The sequence below is a fragment of the Ochlerotatus camptorhynchus genome, unplaced genomic scaffold (genome assembly GCF_037179485.1).
Source record: "Ochlerotatus camptorhynchus isolate MF236.1 unplaced genomic scaffold, CSIRO-AGI_Acam_v1.1 ptg000933l, whole genome shotgun sequence".
In the NCBI taxonomy this organism is placed as follows: Eukaryota; Metazoa; Arthropoda; class Insecta; order Diptera; family Culicidae; genus Ochlerotatus; species Ochlerotatus camptorhynchus.
In genome coordinates, this window is record NW_027041379.1 from 205,810 (window position 1) to 228,095 (window position 22,286).

At 40.9% G+C, this 22,286-nt stretch overlaps 1 protein-coding gene across 1 annotated transcript in view; it reads left to right on the top strand.

Annotated features, from left to right (window-relative positions):
• LOC135715488 (uncharacterized) overlaps positions 1 to 19,688 on the top strand; it is a 30,605-nt gene extending 10,917 nt beyond the window's left edge. The window contains exons 3-4 of the mRNA XM_065238752.1: positions 18,084 to 19,182; positions 19,244 to 19,688. Of these exons, the coding sequence (XP_065094824.1) occupies positions 18,084 to 19,182; positions 19,244 to 19,665 (1,521 nt within the window). The 3' untranslated portion in view covers positions 19,666 to 19,688. The remainder of the gene's footprint in view (positions 1 to 18,083; positions 19,183 to 19,243) is intronic.
• Positions 19,689 to 22,286: the final 2,598 nt, after the last annotated feature.

The following is a 22,286-nucleotide window of genomic DNA, read 5'->3' on the forward strand; positions in this document are numbered from 1 at the left end:
GGCGGGCGTCGGTACCGTACATTGTTTATGACGGAAAGTTTGGGGCGCAGTTTGATCATCACCAGGTAGTGGTCAGAGTCCATGTTAGCGCCACGATAGGTCCTGACGTCGATAATGTCGTAGAAGTGCCGTCCATCAATCAGAACGTGGTCGATTTGCGATTCCGACTGCTGTGGTGATCTCCGGGTGTAACGATAAGGGAGGCTGTGTTGGAAAAAGGTGCTACGTATGGCCATGTTCTTGGAGGCGGCGAAATCGAGAGCCCCTAACATGGGGAACAGACGCTGTTGTGAGCCGCTCCTCCTGGAGAACAGACGCTCAGGCTTGCCGAAGTAGACCCCTCCCCCCCTCCCTGTCAGCCTATGACCAAAGCTCCCACCGGGGTTGGTTACCCGATCTTCCCTAAGGTTGCTCACAGTTCCTGGCCGGTACCACGGGGAGGTAGGGATAGGAGTTGCTGGGAAAAGGCTAGTGATCTCAATGGGATCTGTATTGAGCATTACCCAGCATTTACCGACCCGTATAGGCCAATACGGTTGCTGGATACTGTCGGAAAGCTCTTGGAGAGGATCGTCCTGAACAGGCTGACAAAATGTACGGAGAGTGAACACGGATTGTCGGAGAGGCAGTTCGGATTCCGTAAAGGGAGATCGACGGTAGATGCAACTCGGACAGTGATTGACAGAGCCAAGAAAGATTCCAAACAGAAGCGATCGATACTGCGCCGTGATTACGATTGATGTGAAGACTGCATTCAATAGCGCCCGCTGGAAGGCCATCGCCAAGGCGCTCCATAGAATGAGGGTTCCAGACTACCTCTGCATGATTCTAAGTAGTTACTTCCAGAATCGGGTTCTGGTTAGAATCACGGCGGGAGTTCCTGTCTAGTCATGGCTGCTTCAGGAAGTATCTACATCGGTTCGGACTCACAACGTCACCCTTCTGTCCGGAGTGGGGGAATGAGGAAGAATCACCAGAGCACGTGGTTTTCGAATGTCCTAGATTTGATGCTGTGCGAGAGGAGATGCTCGCCCTTAGTGCGGAGAATGTCGTCGAAGAAATGTGTTGAGTGAAGGGCACCTTTAATGCCGTCAGCAGAGCAGTAACACAGAACATGTTAGCGTTGCAGCGAAAATGGCGAGAAGATGAGCTAGAATGTAGTAGCCGGGGGAACTCTCCGTTGGCGTGTAACGGGCTACTCGCCGAAAGATTCTTTTCCAAGTGTATCAACCTCTCCACTTAAGCGCCAAGCAAGCAAAGGAATCACTTGCATGTGAAGAGGCAAGGTTTGCTCGTGCCCGGTGAGACTCCTCAAGGCGAGTCCTTCAAAATACTACTCCGATTTCCGATCGTACCACAACCAACGCTTCCCAATATGACCCCTAGATAATGTAGTCAACGGGGACCCAAACTAAGTCAACGCACGGACTAAAAAAACTCAATTATCAGATTTTTCTCTTTTGCTCACGACAATCATGGTTGGTTATTTTTTTTCATACACTTTGTATTCGGTTTTGAAAGGGGTTAGTTAATAGCCATCGGCTCTGCTATACCGACCGTAGTTCAAAATCAACTGTCTAATGACTTCACTTGGTTTGTCCCATTTATTGCTATTCTAGAACCTTCTTATCTTCGGGGTAGGTGTGTGTGTGTGTTGATGCCTTCTTATTCTATTTTTAGGTTACCTGGACTGATCTAACCTGTTATGCTCGGAGCGGCTGCAGCCGTATACTACCTCTCGCTGATAATGCTGTCAGTGGTACGTGTCTCGGCTATGACGAATTTTCTTTCTCGAGACAGCCACCACACGGTTACACGTTTTGATTCGGTTTTTTTAGCGGGCCCGCTTTTCTACTCGCGCGAGTGCTGCTTCGAGGCCAAACATGGGGTGATCCGGCAATTGGCGACCGGTATACAACCCCGGAAGTAGTGGTGACTTCCGATGGCCCGTAAGTGCGCTGGGGAATATCGCTAACCCGCCAACGAGACCAGCTACAAGCTGACGAGTCTTCGGACCTTCCCAGAGATCGCGTGGCATACGCGAACCCCTACACCTACCTCGACGAAACACCTTCGCTTGAAGGATATTCGGTCCTTCAAGTGAACAGAAACGCACCAATTACAATTTTGTTTTTCTAACTTCCAACAGTCGAGTTGTGGATATTTACCTGGACCTCGAGCAGATTATTTCGTGTGTTTCACCTTTTCTCTTTTAAAGACAACTTTAGCCTATTCATATGCTACAACAAATTTTAGGTTAGGCTACATTCAACAAAATTAGCAGAGGAACTCACTAGGTTTACAATAGATTTTAGGCACGCGTTCTCAACCACTATTGTTTTTTTTTCTAAATTTCCCGATTACTGAAATACAAGATGTTATTTTTTTTTTTTACGTATTTTTCCTATGGTCGATATCTTATTAAAACTCACTATAACTATTTCGATTGGCTAAAATTCTCACAAACGATAACTTTCCACTAAGTTTTTTTCGGGACTACGTCCAACCACTATGCCGATCGAAACGAGAAAGAATGGTAATTGAAGATGGCCTTCTTTGCCAAGTGTTACGCAACGCGGGGATCCCTACTAATACCATTGCTTCAAAAATTTGCATATCATCATTTCATTTTTAAAACATTGGCTATACTATCTGCGATCCAAACGGAGTGGTATGTCTTGCTTCACGATCAGATTCAAATGAGTGTTTCCAATTCTCGCCACTCACAGCGCTACGATGCATAAAAAGTGCTCGAATGCAAACATCACCAAATGTATACAATTGCCTTCCCTTTGACTTTCTTGTAGCCTGAGAAGTGGAAGATACACACTTCAAGAGAATATATTTACAGATGTTACTATTTTTTTTACGACCATTTTGTAACAATGTTACAGGCGTAGGCTGAATCCATTGCCGGGGCTAGCCGAGTAGAATGTGACTACGCTGGGAGCTAAATGGCTTACAAACGGAAAAGTAACGGGAGAACTTTCATCGCCAGGGAGCTCCGAGCGGACGCGCAAGACTTCCCGCATTGGTTCATCTACACGGACGATGAGATCGACTCAAAATTGAGTTGAATTTGATTCAAGTTTGCAAAAAAGTGGACTTTCTCAAGTCTACTAAGAATGAACGTAAATGGGACTTATATTTACCTTAACACGAAGCTTGCACCCGCCAGCGGGAAAGAGCGAAACATTATAAAACAAATCCTAGAAAATCAGCTCTCCCTGTTTCTCTAAATAAAATTTACGTGGATCTTATATTTTCCCCAACTTTTTAAAATGATGAAATAGCAAAACAAAATTTTCTATGAAATGTTCTTCACAAACGCAGGAAAAAAACCGATTTTATTGTATTTTTGATATATTTTCCCATTATTTTAGAAAAACCAAAACCAGCAAAAAAATATTATATTCGTTACTGCGAGCTTCACGTTAAGATAACACATATTTCTAGCGTTCAGAATCATAAGGGCCAAACTGCGATGACCGATTCTCGTCATCAATTTTCAATGTTACAGTAAAGCGGTCCAATTTTCTGTAATTTTTTTCTAACACAGAATGGTAAAAAGTTGTATTAGTTAGCAAAAGCGATATGAAACGCACCGTGAAATGTTAATCTAACTGAGTCATTATGAAGTAATGAAATTGGGTTGTTAGCGGAATGCTTAAATAAAACAGCAAAAAAAGGTTATCTTCCATTTAATTCCACTTAATTAATTTGGGTATCCATGATGTATTTCGACTACAATGTGCAGTCTTCATCAGTGTCATTCCCACTAAAGAACTATTCACAATCTAACCCCTTTAAGTACACTTAAGAATGACACTGACGAAGACTGCACATTGTAGTCGAAATACGTATCTGTCATGGATACCAAAATTAATTAAGTGGAATTAAATGGAAGATAACCTTTTTTGCTGTTTTATTATAATTGAGTCAGTAGCTAAAGATAAAATCAATTAAGGGAATCGATCATCGCAGTTAGGCCCTCATGATTCTGAATGCTGTATTTCAAAGATATCATATTTAGGATTTCAGCGGTAGCCAATTATAATCCTGTTTACTCCTCAAATGCCCAGTGTGCGGTGACGGACTTTCGGACCATGTGGAGAAATTACGAATATGGGATTTTTAAAACACAAAAAGCATCAAATTTATTTCAAATATTCCAGTTAGTAAAAATAACAATCAATACATCAATATCTGAGTAGATTTTGAACCATAGATGTAGCTCGAAAGATTCACCTTGAATGATTCAGTCTCGTGATTGATTTGTGAAATACATAGTATCCTGATGAATGTAGACGTCTATAGTGTAACTCCTAGCCAATAGTTGCTGAATAAAATGGTGGTCTTTTCGAATTGCTCAGCTCGGACAAAGGCGAATAGCGAGAAACTAACAACAAGCAACAACGTATATTGAGAATGTCCAATCTGTAGAGAAACACCCAAATCCATCAACTACGATTTCTCCACCAAAGCCTTCAAATGCCACAGAAATGTTATTATAGAATAGGACATCTTCATCAGGCTTGTAAAGCAATGCTTATCCATTTCAAAAATGCCTCCACAGCTAATTCTCAAGCTGCGCTGCGATCGAACCATCAACATCAGGAGTGACGCCTTTATGGATCGATATTTTAGTTTGTAGCTTGACGAATAGGGATGATTGTGTAACCACTCCGTTTGAAAAATAACCTGGCCAATTCTGGAATTCTGTAAAAAAAAAACATTACTTCATACTTAATGCAATAACGTATTTGTACGGATCCTACATTCTCATTTAAAACCGTCACCAATTGGCAAAATACGAAGCACTCAATCAAATATCGTGAATTGTAGTCCAGCAACATAAGAGCGTACATATTAAGTTTTGAAATCCAAATGAATACAATTGTTCCGAATGCTATACTCATCATGGTAGTGAAGTAGATCAAAAAGAACGACCATTTCGTGACTCGGCTAAAGTCCTTCAGTTCATTGAGAACGGTTGAGTGATCTTCTATGCAATTGTTCAGCTGGTCTATTCCTGGAAACTTTTCACCAAATTCAAAAGCTTTCACCACAACTTTCAGTTCGTACAGCAGCCCTATCATTGGTATAAAGATGATCAGAAAGTTAACGCACACCATGAAACAATAAGGAATCAAAAGCAGTATGTAGATTTTTTGCACAATATCTGCTGCAACTTGGCTCCAGTCGCTTAAATCAAACGGCAAAGTCACCACTTCAGCTTCAAATTTGCCGAAGAAGGCTAGCATTGTTTGAAATATTAAATTTCCCAGGAAGAAGTTGATGGCTCGGTTGATGATTCTTTTTCCCTGGCGCCTTATCTCAATGTCAGCTTCGTCGTTTCTTCGATGTTCCAATCGTTGTATGAATTTCGTCACTTTCACATACAGGTGATAGTTTTTTTGGATAATGAACAAACGAGTAAATATGGCAGCAATGCCGATGGTTGCATGGCACGATTCCAATACTGATGCAAAGCTTGACCAACTATTGAAACATATCCAAAACCGCCAACACAACAAAACTGGATGAGTAAGAAGCAGAATCCGATATGCATTCCATGCATTTCTGAGGGATTTGTTTTCCGAATCCAGGTGAACTCCGGCGACTAACAGTACGATGCTGAGAATATAATTTTTACGTTTTTCAACATCAGTCCAAATCTTCCATATTGCCTGGAGCCTTTTAATCCGGAACCGATTCCAGCGCACCATTCTTGTTGGTGGTATGCGTTGCACTAAGTAGATAAGCAACTTGTCAAGGAAATGTGACAAGAATGATGAAAGAAAAGTTTTTTTTTTTATTGAAGCTAGTAATTTAAACTTTCTTGGCTCAGTAATGGTACCCCTGAAACGGATTTTTGTCACCATATTGAAAAGAAAGGTGTTGACGTTTTAGAAATGCCCTTCAAATAGCACTGAGTGTTGGGATCATCCGATTTGAGGCATGGCTGATTATTTTCTATCTCTTTTCCGCAATCAGAGAAAACAACAGAGAAAGGAAACAAATTGGAACGGGATTTACAGTTTCGACCGCTGCCTCGTCGAGATACTCTTCAACTTGCACCTGTCGTCTAAGTAAGTTTTCCACGTCAATTAGTTCCTCCTGTGTCAACTCTTTGGAATTCGAAAAAGGATTGCTTCCACTCACTTGCTGTAAAACAATGTTTTTTTTTTTAAATTATGAAATCATTAGATGTTATAAAGATAATTAGTAATTGTATAAAGCGAGAGAGAGAAGGACTAGTAATTTCCATTTATTAAATCTTATTTGCTTATCCTTGACAGATACCCGTATTTCGTCTACAATGTGCAGACTTCTTCAGTGTCTTGTACTAAAACAGTATTAGTATTGTATCGCAGTGATCGACGTCTCCAATGTATCGCCACCTGCAGCTGCAAGCAAGCAGCAGCAAACGACATAAGTATAATAGGATAGTTTTTTCGATTGCCTTGCTATTGTATAGCAAAGTTGCCTTGTGGCAGTGTTCTCTTCTTAATAGGTTGGGGCATTTTTGCAATTAGTAAAGAGTTAATTTTTTTTTACATAATTTTTTTTTTTGATATTTTTTTTTTCGTATGGTTGCTCGCACACCGGGCAACAAAATATTAACAACTAGTAGTTTAGTAAATAAATTGGGGAAGGTTATTTCTAAGTTTTTTTTTTCATTTTTAAGCGGTTGTGCACCGCTTTTGCGGAACACTTATGGCGTCTTCGGATGCCTACGTTGCGTGAATCAGATACTACCAACCGTCTTCGAAAGGACCATGGGTTGTCTTTTTTCAGCCCAAAAATAATCCTTTAAAAACTCTCGAAATTAGGAGAAATTTGCTGCGAAAGTATCCGGGAATCGTGGTTCACAAGGAAAGATTCAACAAACTGCGGGTAGAAGCACCGACTTATGATGTGACAAATACAATTGCTGAACAAGAGCTTTCTCTGTGTTGAGTATAACATGTACATCCCTTCTCGAGATGTGGAGATAGAAGGCGTGGTCTCCGACGCTAGTCTGACTGTCGAGGACTTGAAACGTGCCTCGGGAAGTTTTAAAAACTCCACATTCGCTACCGCGCTAGTGAAGATACTGGATGTAAGGCAACTGCATTCAGCATCTTTGCTAGACGATAAAAAAAAGTTTATCGGTATTCAGACTCGTTTCGGGTGACTTTCGCAGGTTCAGTTCTCCCAAACTTTGTTAAAATTTATGGTGCTTTTTTTCCGGTGCGGCTGTTTGTACAGAGGGTAAACAATTGTACCAACTGCAAAAGGCTGGGACACTCGGCCAGCCATTGCGGCAACAAAAATCGTTGTGGCAAATGTGGTGAAAACCACAAAGAGGATTCTTGCCATAAAGAATCAGTAAAATGCACGTACTGTGGCGAGAATCCTCACCCCTTGCAAGAGTTCCCGATGTACAAGCAGCACTCCGATAAAGTGCAGCGTCCAATCTCTGGACGCTCCAAGCAGACATATGCTCAAATGGTGAAGCCTGCATCAGCCGTCCAAGATGCAAACCAATTTTCGATTTTGTCAGCTGAAGAATCGGACTCTGACTCATCGGATGAAGGTGATTCTACGGTGGTACACGCACCTTCAAAAATGGACGGATCCTCAAAAAGAAAATGCCCTTCCCCGAAAGGCCCCAAGCCTCCCCGAAAGTGCGCCGTAAGAAAACAAAAGTCAATCCCTGGATGCAGCAGGAATTTTCCACCATTGCCCATAAAAGATAAGAAAAATAACAAAGCTGCTCCTCAAACTTCCCAAAAGAAATCCAAGTCTGAACGAGGTTTGCTAGCTTTTTCGGACATTGTGGAATTCATATTAAATATGTTCAACATACAAGACCCTCTTAGAAGCTTAGTTTCTGCCTTGCTTCCAACATTAGAATCATATCTTAAGCAATTGAGCGTTTCATGGCCCCTCCTTGCATCAATCATATCTTTCGATGGATAATTCGTCGAATGAGGTTGAAGATATGATCACTGTGCTACAGTGGAACTGCCGTAGTCTAGTGCCTAAATTAGACTCGTTCAAATTTTTACCTCACAATTCTGATTGTGATATATTTGCACTCTGTGAAACATGGCTTTCTTCCGATAAAGAACTCATCTTCCACGATTTTAACATTATACGCCTGGATAGAGACGATTCTTATAGAGGAGTACTTGTAGGGATCAAAAAGTGCTACCCTTTCTACAAAATTTCCCTTCCTGCTCTATCAGGCGTCGAAATCATCGCTTGCCAAATAAATGTGAAGAACAAATACCTTAGCATAGCTTCAGTTTATGTTCCACCAAGAACCTCCATTAGCCGTAGTCAACTCTGGAATCTTGTTTCGATTCTTCCATCCCCAGTATTAATTCTGGGTGATATGAACTCCCATGGTACTGGGTGGGGCAATCTATATGATGACAATAGAGCGGCTATGTTTTACGATTTATGCGACGATTTCAATTTGACTATTTTGAACACTGTATAGCAAAACCTCCGGCTCGAGAAAGCCGACTCGACCTATCTTTGTGTTCAAGATCAATATCATTGGATTGTCTGTGGAAGGTTATCAATGATCCCCATGGTAGCGATCATTTGCCATTCATCATTTCAATTAAGTGTGCCCCTCACTCTGCAGAACCATCTCGAGTTTCATTTTGTCTTACAAGGAACATAGATTGGCAGAAATATGCAACGGAGGTGACAATCGGTGCCGAATCAATATATACGCTTCCACCATTGGAAGAATATCGATTCCTCGCCGATTTGATGTACAAAAGTTCACTGGAAGCACAAAAAAGAAAAGTTCCAAGTGACCCCTTCAAAAGGAGACCCGCCACATCTGGATGGGACGAAGAATGCACAAAATTGTGTGTAGAAAAATCTGATGCTTTCAATACTTCGAGGAATATTCAAAGCTTGAGACAAAGCTGAAACAATTAATCAAAGAAAAGGAACGTGGTTATTGGAGCAATTTCATCGGGGGACACTCACGAGAAACCTCAATGAACACCTTGTGGAGGGTGGCTCGCAACATGCGTAACCGCTCATCTTCTAATGAGAGTGAAGAATACTCCAACCGATGGATATTCGATTTCGCTAAAAAGGTCTGTCCGGACTCAGTTCCAGCACAACACATTCTTCGAGAAGCGTCTCCGAGCGGCAGCTCTCTGGATAGACCATTCACAATGCTGGAATTCTCTATGGCTCTTCTTTCATCAAACAACTCCTCACCGGGAAGCGATATGATTAAATTCAATCTTCTGAAAAATCTCCCAGACATCGCTAAAAGACGCTTGCTAGACTTATTCAATTCCTTACTAGAAAATAACATTGTACCGCCTGAATGGAGACAGGTCAAAGTAATAGCCATTCGAAAACCTGGCAAACCAGCGTCTGACCATAACTCATACCGTCCGATTGCTATGCTTTCGTCCATTAGGAAATTGTTGGAAAAAATGATCCTTCGGAGACTCGATCAGTGGGTCGAAGCAAATAACTTGCTATCAAATACTCAGTTTGGATTCCGCAAGAGCAAAGGAACAAACGATTGTCTAGCGCTGCTTTCCACAGATATTCAACTGGCTGTTGCGCACAAGGAGCAATTGCCTTCAGCAATTGGACATTAAGGGGGCTTTTGATTCAGTTTCCATTGAAATTCTGTCAGACAATCTGCACAGAGGTGGACTTTCCGGAATTTTAAATAATTTCTTGTACAATTTGTTGTCAGAAAAGCAAATGAACTTTTCCCTTGGACAACTGACAACTTCCAGAATTAGCTACATGGGTCTGCCCCAAGGCTCATGTCTCAGCCCTCTTCTTTATAACTTTTATGTCAAAGATATCGACAACTGTTTGGCAGAACAATGCACGCTAAGACAACTTGCAGATGACGGTGTGGTTTCCGTAAAAGGTCCACATGCCGTGGACTTGCAAGGACCATTGCAAAGTTCCTTAGATAACTTGTCGTCTTGGGCCAGGAATCTAGTGATCGAATTCTCGTCGCAGAAAACTGAACTGGTAGTGTTTACTAGAAAGCGGTACCCAGCCCAATGCAATTTGGGCAGAAACATTATTCAATCATTGTCTTTCAAGTACCTTGGGGTCTGGTTTGATTCAAAGTGCACTTGGAATACCCATATTACGTATTTGAAGCAAAAATGTCAACAGGGGATCAACTTTCTCTGTTCAATTTGCGGCACATGGTGGGGTGCTCATCCGGGAGACCTCTTAACGCTTTATAAAACAACTATTCTCTCTGTTCTAGAGTACGGCTCTTTCTGTTTTCTCTCGGCAAAAAAATGTCACCTAATAAAATTGGAACGAATTCAATATCGTTGTCTGCGTATTGCTCTTGGCTGAATGCACTCAACGCATAACATGAGTCTCGAGGTTCTGGCAGGAGTAACACCCCTCCAGAACCGTTTCTGGGAGCTCTCTCAGAATACTAATCAAATGCGGAGTGACGAACACACTTATAATTGCTAATTTTGAAGAAATTCTTGGGCTGAACACACAATCTCGATTTATGAGAATCTACCACCACTACATATCATCAGATATGTGTCTTCCTTTTTATACTCCAGACCGTGTTCACTTCACCAATCGCAGTTCCTCAATTGAATATGATCTGACCATGAAACAAGCAACTCATGGGATTCCCGATCAACTTCGACCTATTATTATTCCGCGTATTTTTACTGAAAAGTACCAACAAGTCAATTGCATGAAAAGATATTTTACAGACGGGTCCCGTCTCAATGGATCCACTGGCTTCGGTGTCTTCAATGAAAACTCTAGCGCCTTCCGCAAACTCCAGGAACCTTTTTCCGTTTTTGTTGCTGAGCTGGCAGCAATCAACTTCGCATTGGGGATGATTTCCAACATGCCCGCAGACCATTACTTCATCTTCACGGATAGTCTCAGTTCGATTGAGGCTATTCGGTCGATGAAACCAAGTAGGCACTCATCTTATTTCCTTTCAAAGGTAAGGGAGCAGATGTGTGTGCTGGTCGAAAGATCATATATGATTACCTTTGTATGGGTCCCCTCACATTGCTCAATCCCAGGCAATGAGAAGGCGGACTCTCTCGCAAAGGTGGGCGCGCAGGAAGGCGAATTGTATGACAGGCAAATTTCACACGATGAATTTTACCATTTAGTACGTCAGAGTACCCTTTCGAGTTGGCAAACCGATTGGAACACTGGAAATCTTGGACGGTGGTTACATTCAATTATTCCTAATGTTCCTTCGAGAGCGTGGTTTAAAGGCTTGGGCTTAAGTCGTGACTTCATTCGGGTGATGAGTAGACTTATGTCCAACCACTACTCGCTAGATGCTCATCTCAATAGAATAAACCTCGTGGACAGCAACATCTGTCGGTGTGGAAACGGTTACGATGACATCGAACACGCAGTTTGGCAATGTACGGATAATGATGGTTTTGAATACCCTCGAGGCCCAAGGAAGACAACCCTATGTTCCTATCAGAGACGTGTTGGCAACCCGTGATCTCTGCTATATGCAGTCCGATTATGTTTTTCTTTAAATGTCTAGTATAAGAGTTTAATTCCTTTTGTCTTTTGTCTCTCTTTATTAGTTTTTGTTTGTCTTGTCCCCCCGTCTCGATGAGTCTCATCGTCGCCCACTGGTCACCCACCATAGCCGGTCGAACTCCGGACGAAGCTAGAACAGCACTACCGTTCATACTGGCGACAACGCTCTGATGAGACAACGAAACCCTACCCCAAGCTCCTCCCCTGATCCTATCCTTCGAAAATGTACCCTTCTAACCTCGAGTAAGCCGCGAGTAATCGGCCCAACTCCTACTAGACATAGAATTAAGTGAATTTTGTTACACACAGTGAACAATGAATTATCGGCTCCGTAAAGCTAACGCAATTGAGCCTTCCAAATAAACGAACTAGATAAAAAAAAACCATCAAGCGTAATACCACAAACGTAACAGTTCTTATGAAAAAAAAAGTTCTGTTTTCGATACTTCCTCCCTACCCAAATATAACTCAGTTTTCTCAACAATTGTTCGTGCTTCAAAAAATCTAACCAGACGTATGGATTTAGGAAGGTCCATTCAACAAAATCCAAGCGTAATAAAGGAAGGAGCCAAATCCATCTAGGCTAAACTAGACGTGTGCGCCGCCGCGCCACGCCGACGCCGCCGGCACTTTTTGGGCCACGCCGCCGCCGACACAATTTTATCGGCGCGCCGATTGTTCAGAAATCGTCACGCCGCCGGTCTACGATTTCCTACACCGACGGTAAATTTTTTACGGTGCATATGGCTCTAAGGATGGCGTATTCTTTTTTTCATACCTTACATACAAACCTTTATATATCTCTTTTGACGAATCGTCTCTTCGACTCACTGTCCCATGTCAAGAAGAACAGGTCTGGCGATGTGAATTTGTCGTCTCTTTCATTCTCCTACTGTTATCAGTCAACAGCGAGTGTAACGTCAAACACGCTGTTCCATTTCCATTAGACGCCGGGCGAAGTCCTTGACATGGATCACTGCCTATTGCTTTTTCACTTTATAGACGATTTGAACTCTTTACTCCCATTACAAAACCCCATAAGCATCTGTCAATATGTGCGTAAAGTATTGCAGACTTTGTCTTATCTCTTCGCTCCAGTGATAAATGCTGTAAAAAACTGTCATTAGTTTCGTGTATAAACGTTGCCGCAACGGTGCTTGGCTGTTGTTCTCGGAAAAGGAAACTATTGCCGCGACGACGTTGAGCTGAAGATTAGAAGGAAACAGTTTTTAATTTGAAAGAACGTCTGATTTGAAAACAAGCAGTGCTGGTGTTAAATTAAAAAGTGGAAAATAAGTGGAAGCGGAAACGGAACTGGTGAAGTTGGCAATGGCACGATTAGTGACCTGAAAATTTCAGTGTTAAAAATGAATATAGAACATATTAACGCGGACACTAGAAAAAGTGATGTTTGGAAACATTTTGGCAAACTAATTTATACCAAGGCTAATAAGAAGATCCATGTGTGGGAGGACAAAGTATTCTGCGATTTGTGTTTACAAGAAGCAAGAAAGAAAGTTGAAAACAATGATTCCAGTGACAGTGACGATCATAAATCAGATGACGGTAGTTCCGAAGCAGCTTTTGGAAGGTAAGTTTCAATATTTATTGCGTATTGTTTGAAAAAGGCCAACACAATTTTGTAATTAAAAGTTGTAAGATCTTTTTCGCACGATGTTTATGTTCAGGCTAAGAAGAAAACTATTGAGAAGAGTAGAATTTCTTTCTAGAGTGAGTGTTGTTGATTTTCGTGGGCGTGGGCGTGGGCGATTCATGCGTTAAGGGCCCAAAAGCTTTTGATTGAAAAGTTGACAAGTATCTGAAGTGACTTGTGAGACTTGTAAAAATCTGGTTTTGTACCCTGACTTCGATTGCCAATTTCATATTATATCATATCTATGGCTTTTGTTCATAATTAGAGCACTACGTCAACATAAGACTATCAAAAAGAGCCAAAGTAAACTAGTGCGTTTTTCGATTGTTTGAGAAACAGCTCAAGTTCACTTTTTAAAAAGCTCTCTATTTTAAGCCTGATTGAACATTTACGCAAACAAGTGCTCAGATATCAGGCCATCACTGGTATTGATCAACCTCATCTTCATAAATAGTACAATTGGGAAAACATTTCAAATATTCCGTTTTTTTTGTTTTGCATCGAATGGACTTATGTTCTTTCTCAAACAAATTATTCTTGTTTTATGTTCTTTTGAATTAAAAGAAAATATCGCCGATTCACGTCGCCGCCGCCGCCGCCTAAAAGTGCTGTCGGCGTGATGCCGATGACACCGCCGCCGCCGAGCATAATTACTCCGCACGCCGCCACCGACCATTTTTTAATCGGCGCACACCTCTAGGCTGAACATAAAAACCAAATACGTAGTTTTGTCAATTTAAACCTGGTTTTGTATGTGCTTAAAAAAATAATAATCACATTTGAATTCAGCAAGGTCTATTCTATAAAATCTAAGCATAAATTTCAAAGGACAGTATCAAAATCCAACTTAGCAGAAAAGGAAAACAAAAAAAAACCTTTTCGAATTATAAACCCGGTTCAACCTTCACGTATGGACTCAGCAAGGTCCATTCTAAAAAATACAAGCCTATTTTTTCAAAGATATGAGCCAAAATGCAATTTGGCAGAACCGAAAAACCAAATTTCTATGAAAATACGTACTTTTGAGAATTCAAACCCAGTTTACTAAAAATTTGTACATGATTCAAAAAATTTACCATCACGTATTGATTCAGCAAAGTTTGTTCTATAAAATTCAAGTCTATTTTCAAAGATCGGAGCAGAAATTCAACTTGGCAGAACAGAAAATCAAAGTTTTTGTGAAAGTACGTACTTTCGTGAATTTAAACTCTGTATTCTCAAAACTTGAAAAAAATTCAACCCTCACGTATGGGTTCAGCAACATCTATTAAAATACAAGCTTATTTTTCAAAGATAGAAGCCACAATTCAGTTCGGCAAAACAGAAAAATTAATTTTCTATGAAAATACCTTCCTTTGTGAATATTAAGCAGGTGCGTCCTTCCGGTATTTAGCAAGTTGCATTTTATAAAATCCAAGCACAAATTTCAAAAGATTGAACCGAAATCCAACCTGGCTTCAAAAAAATCCACCATCACGTATGAACTCACAAAGGTCTATTCTATAACATCCAAGCCTGTTTTTCAAAGGACGGAGCCAAAATCCAACTTGGCTGATCAAATCCAAATTTCTATAAAAATACGTACTTTTTGTGAATGTAAACCCAGTTTTCTCAACAATTGTGCTTACTTAAAAAAATCTACCATCAGGTATGAACACACGAAAGTCCATTCTTTAAAATCTCTGCCTAATTTTCAAAGGATGTGAATCTTACAAGAACGAGGAAGGGATTTAAGGGAGCGGAATCTACGTTAAAAGTTAGGTTAATAACTTCAGGAAAGCTCAGACTAACATTCAATATAATTCAGTCACTCAACAGAAAAGTTTGGACTCCCTAAGGAAGGTTTCGAACCAGTTCAGAAAAGGTTGGACACCATTTGGAAAATATAGGCTAAAACAATTGTCGGTTCACTTCGGAAAACTTTCTACACTTTCACTAAGCAAGATTGTGTTCTTGCCAAATGCCAAAGCAGTAAACACTTAGGAAAATGTCAAACCCGCTCTGACAAGTTTGGTTTCAGTTCGGAAAAAGTTGAATCAATGCAGAAAACCTTGGATTCATTTAGGAAAAAGGATTAATCAGCTAATGTTGCCTAACTTCAGAAAAAGCAAAACTAATTATTTAAAGCTTGGATTCGGTATATGTTGAATCACTTCAGGAGAGCTTTGACAACTTAAAAAAGGATTGAATAACATATCAGAAAAGTTAAGGCTCAGTTAGAAAAATATTGATGACTTATTCGAAAGTTTGAACTCATTTCAAAAAAGTTCAGACTCAGTTTTGAATCTGCTTTGAAAAGTGTCACCTCAGTTAGGAATTTCCTGAATCGTTTCTGATTTGGTCTCACTTCTAAAAATTTTAAACCAATTTTGAAAAGATTGGATTTAGCTCGGAAATTGTTGAATCACTGTAGAAAAGAAGTGAATCATTAAGTATCATTGCAGAAGGTTTGTAAGTTAAGAAATTTAGATCGAATGCAAAAATCTGGCGACAACGGTGGGCTGGTCACATCGTAATAATGTCGGATAACGACCCAATGAAAATGGTTCTTGGTAGTGATCCGACTGGAGCAAGATGAAGATGTGCGCAACGAACAAGAGGGATCGATCAGATTGAAGGTGGCTTACCTTGTGAGTTGCCAAACAAGATTAGGAATGATGTTCGATGAAATCTGTTTTCAACAACTGAAATCGGCTGATCCGATTTCAAGGACCTGTCATGCAATACTGGTCAAGTACCAATTTATGTGAAAATTCTTTAAAAGAACAAGGTGATACAACAACAACAAGAACATAATAAAATCTAGCAAAGCGAGTATCCATACCCAAATGTATTTGCGAAAAATAAATATACACTGAAAGTTTTATTATATTTCCCCCTTGGTGATATTCCAAAATTTTGAAGGGGGGGGGGGGGGGGGTATTTATTCCGGCCTTATGGTGCTTGGAAAATGTTGACGGAACTTTCGGAAACTAATCATAATTTCAAGAAGAAAGGAGTCCCTGTATCGCCACCTGTCGAGTACGGTGCTGCTTGATAACGTGCAAATGTTTTGCAACGTACCATGTAATCTAGATAATACACTATGTGAAACAACGCCATCAACGTCGGGGGTGAATGCATTGTTTTATCAGGCAGACTTATATTTTAAGGGCGCTGGTCAATATTGGGTGCGACTACTTAGCTCAAATTTTAGGAACACAGAACTGCATATGAATATTTTAGGTGGACAGCAAGGCGAACTACGAGGTGAAGCAACTGTCAACTCTTGAGAGAATTTATATCGGTAACTGTAATCAGTTCGAACCTTTGTAGGGATAAGAGGTGGCTCCATCATCATCATCATCATCATCATCATCATCATCATCATCATCATCATCATCAACAACAACAGTATGTCAGCCAAAAACAGAACTGTTCTTCAAATAAAGTCATGTCCTACATGGCAATAACAGAAAGGAGAATAAAAGGAGAAAAACATTGCTACAGCTTGTTGTTATTATCCTGTTCACTAGATCCCATATGTGCGCCCCTAGCAGCATCCAACGGCAAAAGGTGAGAGGAAGCTTAAATTACTGCAATTTGCTGCACCATTTGTAAAGGATTAACGAGTGCCACAATATTGCCAGTGTCCTCAGCCACCTTTAGTTAACCAGGTCGAAAGTTAAACGAGAAGCAGAAGATCCGCCGCTGCGAGTAGTATGCAAAAGTGCGCAATGTCAACAATGTATGCTTTTTCTGAATCCTTTTGCCCGAAGTGATAATGTTGTAATTTTTGGGCTACGGACAACCGATTGAATTTCAATTTTAACTTTAAAATAGCATGCCTTGAAATGAGCTTCATAACAATCTTGTTATTAGCAACAACTCGAAACTCACACCTTGATAAGCGTCTGCTGACCCATCGGTGTTCGACTTAATCAGTCAGCAGTTTTCCAAAATATAGGGTTAACTACCCCATTTCCAGCCTATTAAGCACAACCCACACTTAGTCTTTCTTAATCTAGTGCAGTTTAGCACCAAACGGAATGTTATTATTACTGATGGCTTTCAAATTTATTTACCTTTCCGTACGTAGCGTAAGATTTGATAAAGAGGAACCAATCGTTGAGATATTGTCAAAAGTCTTACACTGCTTCTTGACGCCAAACATGGCCTACGGATTCTAAACTCGGCCTAACGCATTGAAACTTGAAACGCCATTGAAACGCCAATGAATTCACTTCGGCCTATCGGAAGAAGATAAAACATAATTCTGTCGGAGCGCTTCTTTTGTTTTTGGGAATAATGGGTGCAAATATTCATATCACGCGTTCTCATTGACTTCGTTCGGTAGCTTATTAATTAAAGTATCGTACCAAACGCATAATTGACTTGTTAACTCTGAAATCATGGATTTATTTAAAGTTTTCTGCTCGATAGGCCCAAAATGGGCGATTAGGCCGAAGGAGTTCCTACCCTACTTAGATAAGGTATACATTTTGCAATTTCATTCTTGTCATCCCAAAACAGTTCAAATTTCTGCATTATCATTGGTCATATCTTCAATGATTGTACCACTGTAAGCGTAGATTGTCTCGTATGCGAGCACCATTGGCAGATGTGCGGCAGAAAAAACATACTAACTTGCATGTGTGTACAAACAAAACAACAATCATCGCACTGCGCACGTTGTCTCGTTGTCCGTATACAACCTTTTTTCAACTAGTCGCTTACGATTATATGTACAGCAACTAACACAGTGCTATGCGTCAGTTTCATAGCTAGTGTGCTAGACCAAAACCAGTCCACACGGTAACCGCTGGCAAACCGGAACGGTACGGCGAACAAACCGGTCGGTGTTTCGTTACGTTGTGCTTAAATTCAAATTGTCTATTTTAAAATGATTCTTCTACTGCTAATCGCTGCCGTGACCTTGGTGGTGCTGTTCATCAAGCAACGCTTCAACTACTGGAAAGTGCGAGGAGTGCCGTACGCGAATCCCACCTTCCCCCTCGGGAACCTGTGGGGAACTGGTACGAAACAACACCTGTCGGAAGTCTTGGAAGACCTGTACTTCAAACTGAAGGGAAATGCACTGTTCGGAGGAATCTACTTCTTCATCAACCCCGTGGTTCTGGCACTGGATCTTGACTTCATCAAAACCATTCTGGTGAAGGACTTTAACTCCTTTCACGATCGGTCCATTTACTTCAACGAAAAGGATGATCCGCTTACAGCTCACCTCTTCACCATGGAAGGCATCAAGTGGAAAAACATGCGCGTCAAACTAACGCCCACGTTTACGTCGGGTAAGATGAAAATGATGCTTCCGATTGTTCGGGACTGTGCCGATGAATTGGAGCGATGTATCGTGAAGGAGACTGCTGGTGGTGGTGAGATTGAGTTGAAAGATATTCTCGCACGCTTCACGACGGATGTAATTGGGAATTGTGCGTTTGGACTGGAGTGTAACAGTTTGCGTGATCCCAATGCCGAGTTTCGCACCATGGGAAGAGATGTATTTGACTTGCGTGGTCTTGGATTCGTGAAGCTTCTTTTGACTCAGCAGTTTAGGACGCTATCACGTGCGCTTGGAGCCGTGACACTAACTCCAAGTGTTTCGAAGTTCTTTTTGAAAACCGTCTCGGACAACATTGAGTACAGAGAGAAGAACAAAATCGAACGGAATGATTTCATGGACTTGATGATAAAGCTGAAAAACGGACAAGCTTTGGAACAGGGCAGCACGGATCAGCAGTTGGATACGCTATCCGTTAAGGAAGTGGCTGCTCAGGCGTTCGTTTTCTTCTTTGCTGGGTTTGAAACCTCCTCGACACTGATGTCGTTCTGTTTGTATGAACTTGCCCTGAATCAAAATCTCCAGGACAAAGCCAGGAAGGATGTCCTCGACACTATTAGCAAGCATGGATCACTTTCCTATGAAGCAATTCATGAGATGAAATACTTGGAAAACTGCATTTACGGTAAGATTATGCTCTACATTCATCTTCACACTTTTTTTTTCAAAATTCATAAATCTTTCAGAGGGCCTTCGGAAATACCCACCTGCATCGAACATTTTCCGTACGGCAACTCAGGACTATAATGTGCCCGGGACGTCGCTGACCATTGAGAAGGGTACGTCGGTCATGATTCCCACACTCGCCATCCACCACGATCCGGAATTTTATCCGGACCCTATGAAGTTCGACCCGGATCGATTCAACCCGGACCAGGTGGCAGCACGCCATCCGTTTGCGTTCCTCGCGTTCGGAGAGGGTCCTCGTGTCTGCATTGGGATGCGCTTCGGGCTGATGCAGACTCGGATTGGATTGGCGACTTTGCTGAAGAATTTTCACTTTAAGTTGGGTACGCAGATTACGGGTCCTCCGAAACTTGAGCCCTCCAGTGCAATTTTGATGATCAAGGGTGGACTGTGGATGAAGGTGGAGAAGATTGGTGCTTAGATTGGTGGATTAATTACGATGAAGCTGCCTGTTATTGGGTCTTATATGAGATTTATATTCATAAGTTTCAATTTTTTTTAACACTTATTTCCAACAAATCAATACTACATCTATATAATGTGTCAGTTTATATATATACTAGTTCATCACATTTGTTAATACATTACGTTTAATAACTGTTCATCGATGTGTGTTGTTGTTTACTTACTGCTCAAACATTCTGCGTGTCGAAAGTGCTATTTTTAGGGACATCAGCGGGACATTTTTCCGAAAAAGTGCAGACAAATCCTGCATAAATTGACATCAACACGAGGGTTTAACTGTAACGAACAACTTAGCAGAAGACACTATTTTCTAACGTTTCAATTTCAGTTGGTTAAATGCATCTTTCCTGCCGAATTCCCATTCTGAACCACTGTGCAGGGACAAGTGTCGATACACTTCCAACCAAACATTAAGTACTGAATAAGAGCTTATTCAGCTGTTGTTCAGCTTAAATTGCTGGCTGGGTTTTAAGTAATTTAGTTATTTATTTATTTATTTATTTATTTATTTATTTATTTATTTATTTATACAGGAGGGAAAAGCCCATTTCAAAAGTATCAAGATTATCACTGCGTACCATTCTCAAAATAACACGACAATTTTATCATAGTCTTTTAGAATCGTTCTGAATCGTCACACATATTTATTATGTTGCAAAGTAGACGTAATATTCATTAATAAATTAAATGTCTGGATCATTGGACAGTCTGGTATTCAGTGCATTACGGTATATGCGTAAACTAATTCAGGAATATTTACTTAATCAGGATGATAAAAAATACATAATAAATACTTAAGACTAGCACGGGAAGCATTGAAGAATAAAAAGTTATAACATCGATTAAAAATGTTATACATGCTAGTAATTGGTTCATTTTGCCCCGTAACGTGGGTAGATCACCTTTTCGTGGTACGTTACGGGATGTAAGATCAACCACCGATTCCTAGTCCTGACTACTCCAAATCAGGGGAAACGGGATTTTTCAGTAATCAAAGGAACACATCTTAGTCCTTGTTACTTTTTATGCCTTGTTGATAGTGATTCACTATCAACAAGCAGTGCTGTAAATTTTCATATCATTCGATTGAAGATGAACCACTACAACCATTCAATCAATTCTGTGTAAACGAATTCTCACATGACCATAATTTGCAGAGCCCCTTTCTCATTCGAAGCTCATTGTCACTGTCAATTGAGTCACTCAGTATCATTTGATATACGACAGTGGAGTATGGAAGAAATCCAGGAAAATGGTCCCGAACAGACAAGTCGACCCGATGTCGGATCAATGTAAGGCTAATTTAAGGTCGATGTCGACCCAATGTCGTGTTAATGTCGGGTCAATTTTGGGTTTATGTCGGGTCAATGTCGGGTCAACATCGGGTTGGGGTTTGATAGAAGTCAGGTTGGTGTCGGGTTGGCTTAGCTTTTTCGCCGGAATGTCGACCAGAGCTCCGTTTGTGTGTAGGTTACACTCAATCGAATGATATATAGCGTTTCTCAAATGAGAATGATCCATGCCTTCGTCAAATGACTAAGCAACTGATAGCACCCAATCGGAGGAGGTCCCCTTTGATAGCGAATAGCTACTTTTCTCATTTTCATCAAAAATGTTCAAATGATTTTGAGAATTTACAGCACTGATAGTGATAAGTCCTCGGGTTGACTGGGCCGAGGATGATCTTGAAACAAGGAAAAAATGAGTTAGTTAGTATTCACCTATATATGTGATTCCTAATCTTCTATTCGTTGTTCCTTTGGTTAAAGTGGTTAGGACTAGGGTTCTGATGCATGGTCATCGTCAGTGTCATTGCTTATTTTTGTTGCTAAAGAATCCAATTTTGACTGACAAAGGGGCGTGCCTTAGGAGGGTCTTCCAACATTCCGAAGGTTATAAATTGCGGGACCTTTCAATTAGAATCGGTTTCTTGCGATGAAGAATGACAACTTATCAAAACCGAATACTCCATCATTTCTCAATAGTGATGAAGTAATATGACATGCACTAATCTAAGGCCACGGGATATTTGCACTGTACTTTGTGCGAGAAATCGGGATAGCAAAGAAATAGTGGGTTCGCAAATTTACTCGTCTTGTGTTAATGTTGAGCGGTTGAAAAAGTGGACTACAGTCAATGTCCGAACGCAGGAGATCAGCGATGAAGACAGTCTTAGCGACGATACGGTGAAAACTGAGAAGTTGTAGGTTCAACAAGTTACAGACATCGACTTTTGTCATTACCCAAGCAACATTGCAAGTTTTATCGATGATTTAAAGCATTCTACAAGTGTAATTTATGGTCTACAGAACCCTCATAAAACCTTAAATGTTACTTGGGTAGGGAGGCTTACAGGGTCTCTCCAGGGTAACCAACGAAGCAAAGCGTACAAATCTCCTCTAAATACACTCAAGACGATTCGTAGCATTGTTGTAAAACGACGCTTAAACTACTGAATGCCTGTGAATCAGCGACTGCCGGTTTGAATCCCAAAATGCAAAGGTTATTTTTAGACTTATAATAACAGTCCGCATCGTGCTCTCTTGCCGTGCGGATCTATTTGCTTTTTGCTGAAGG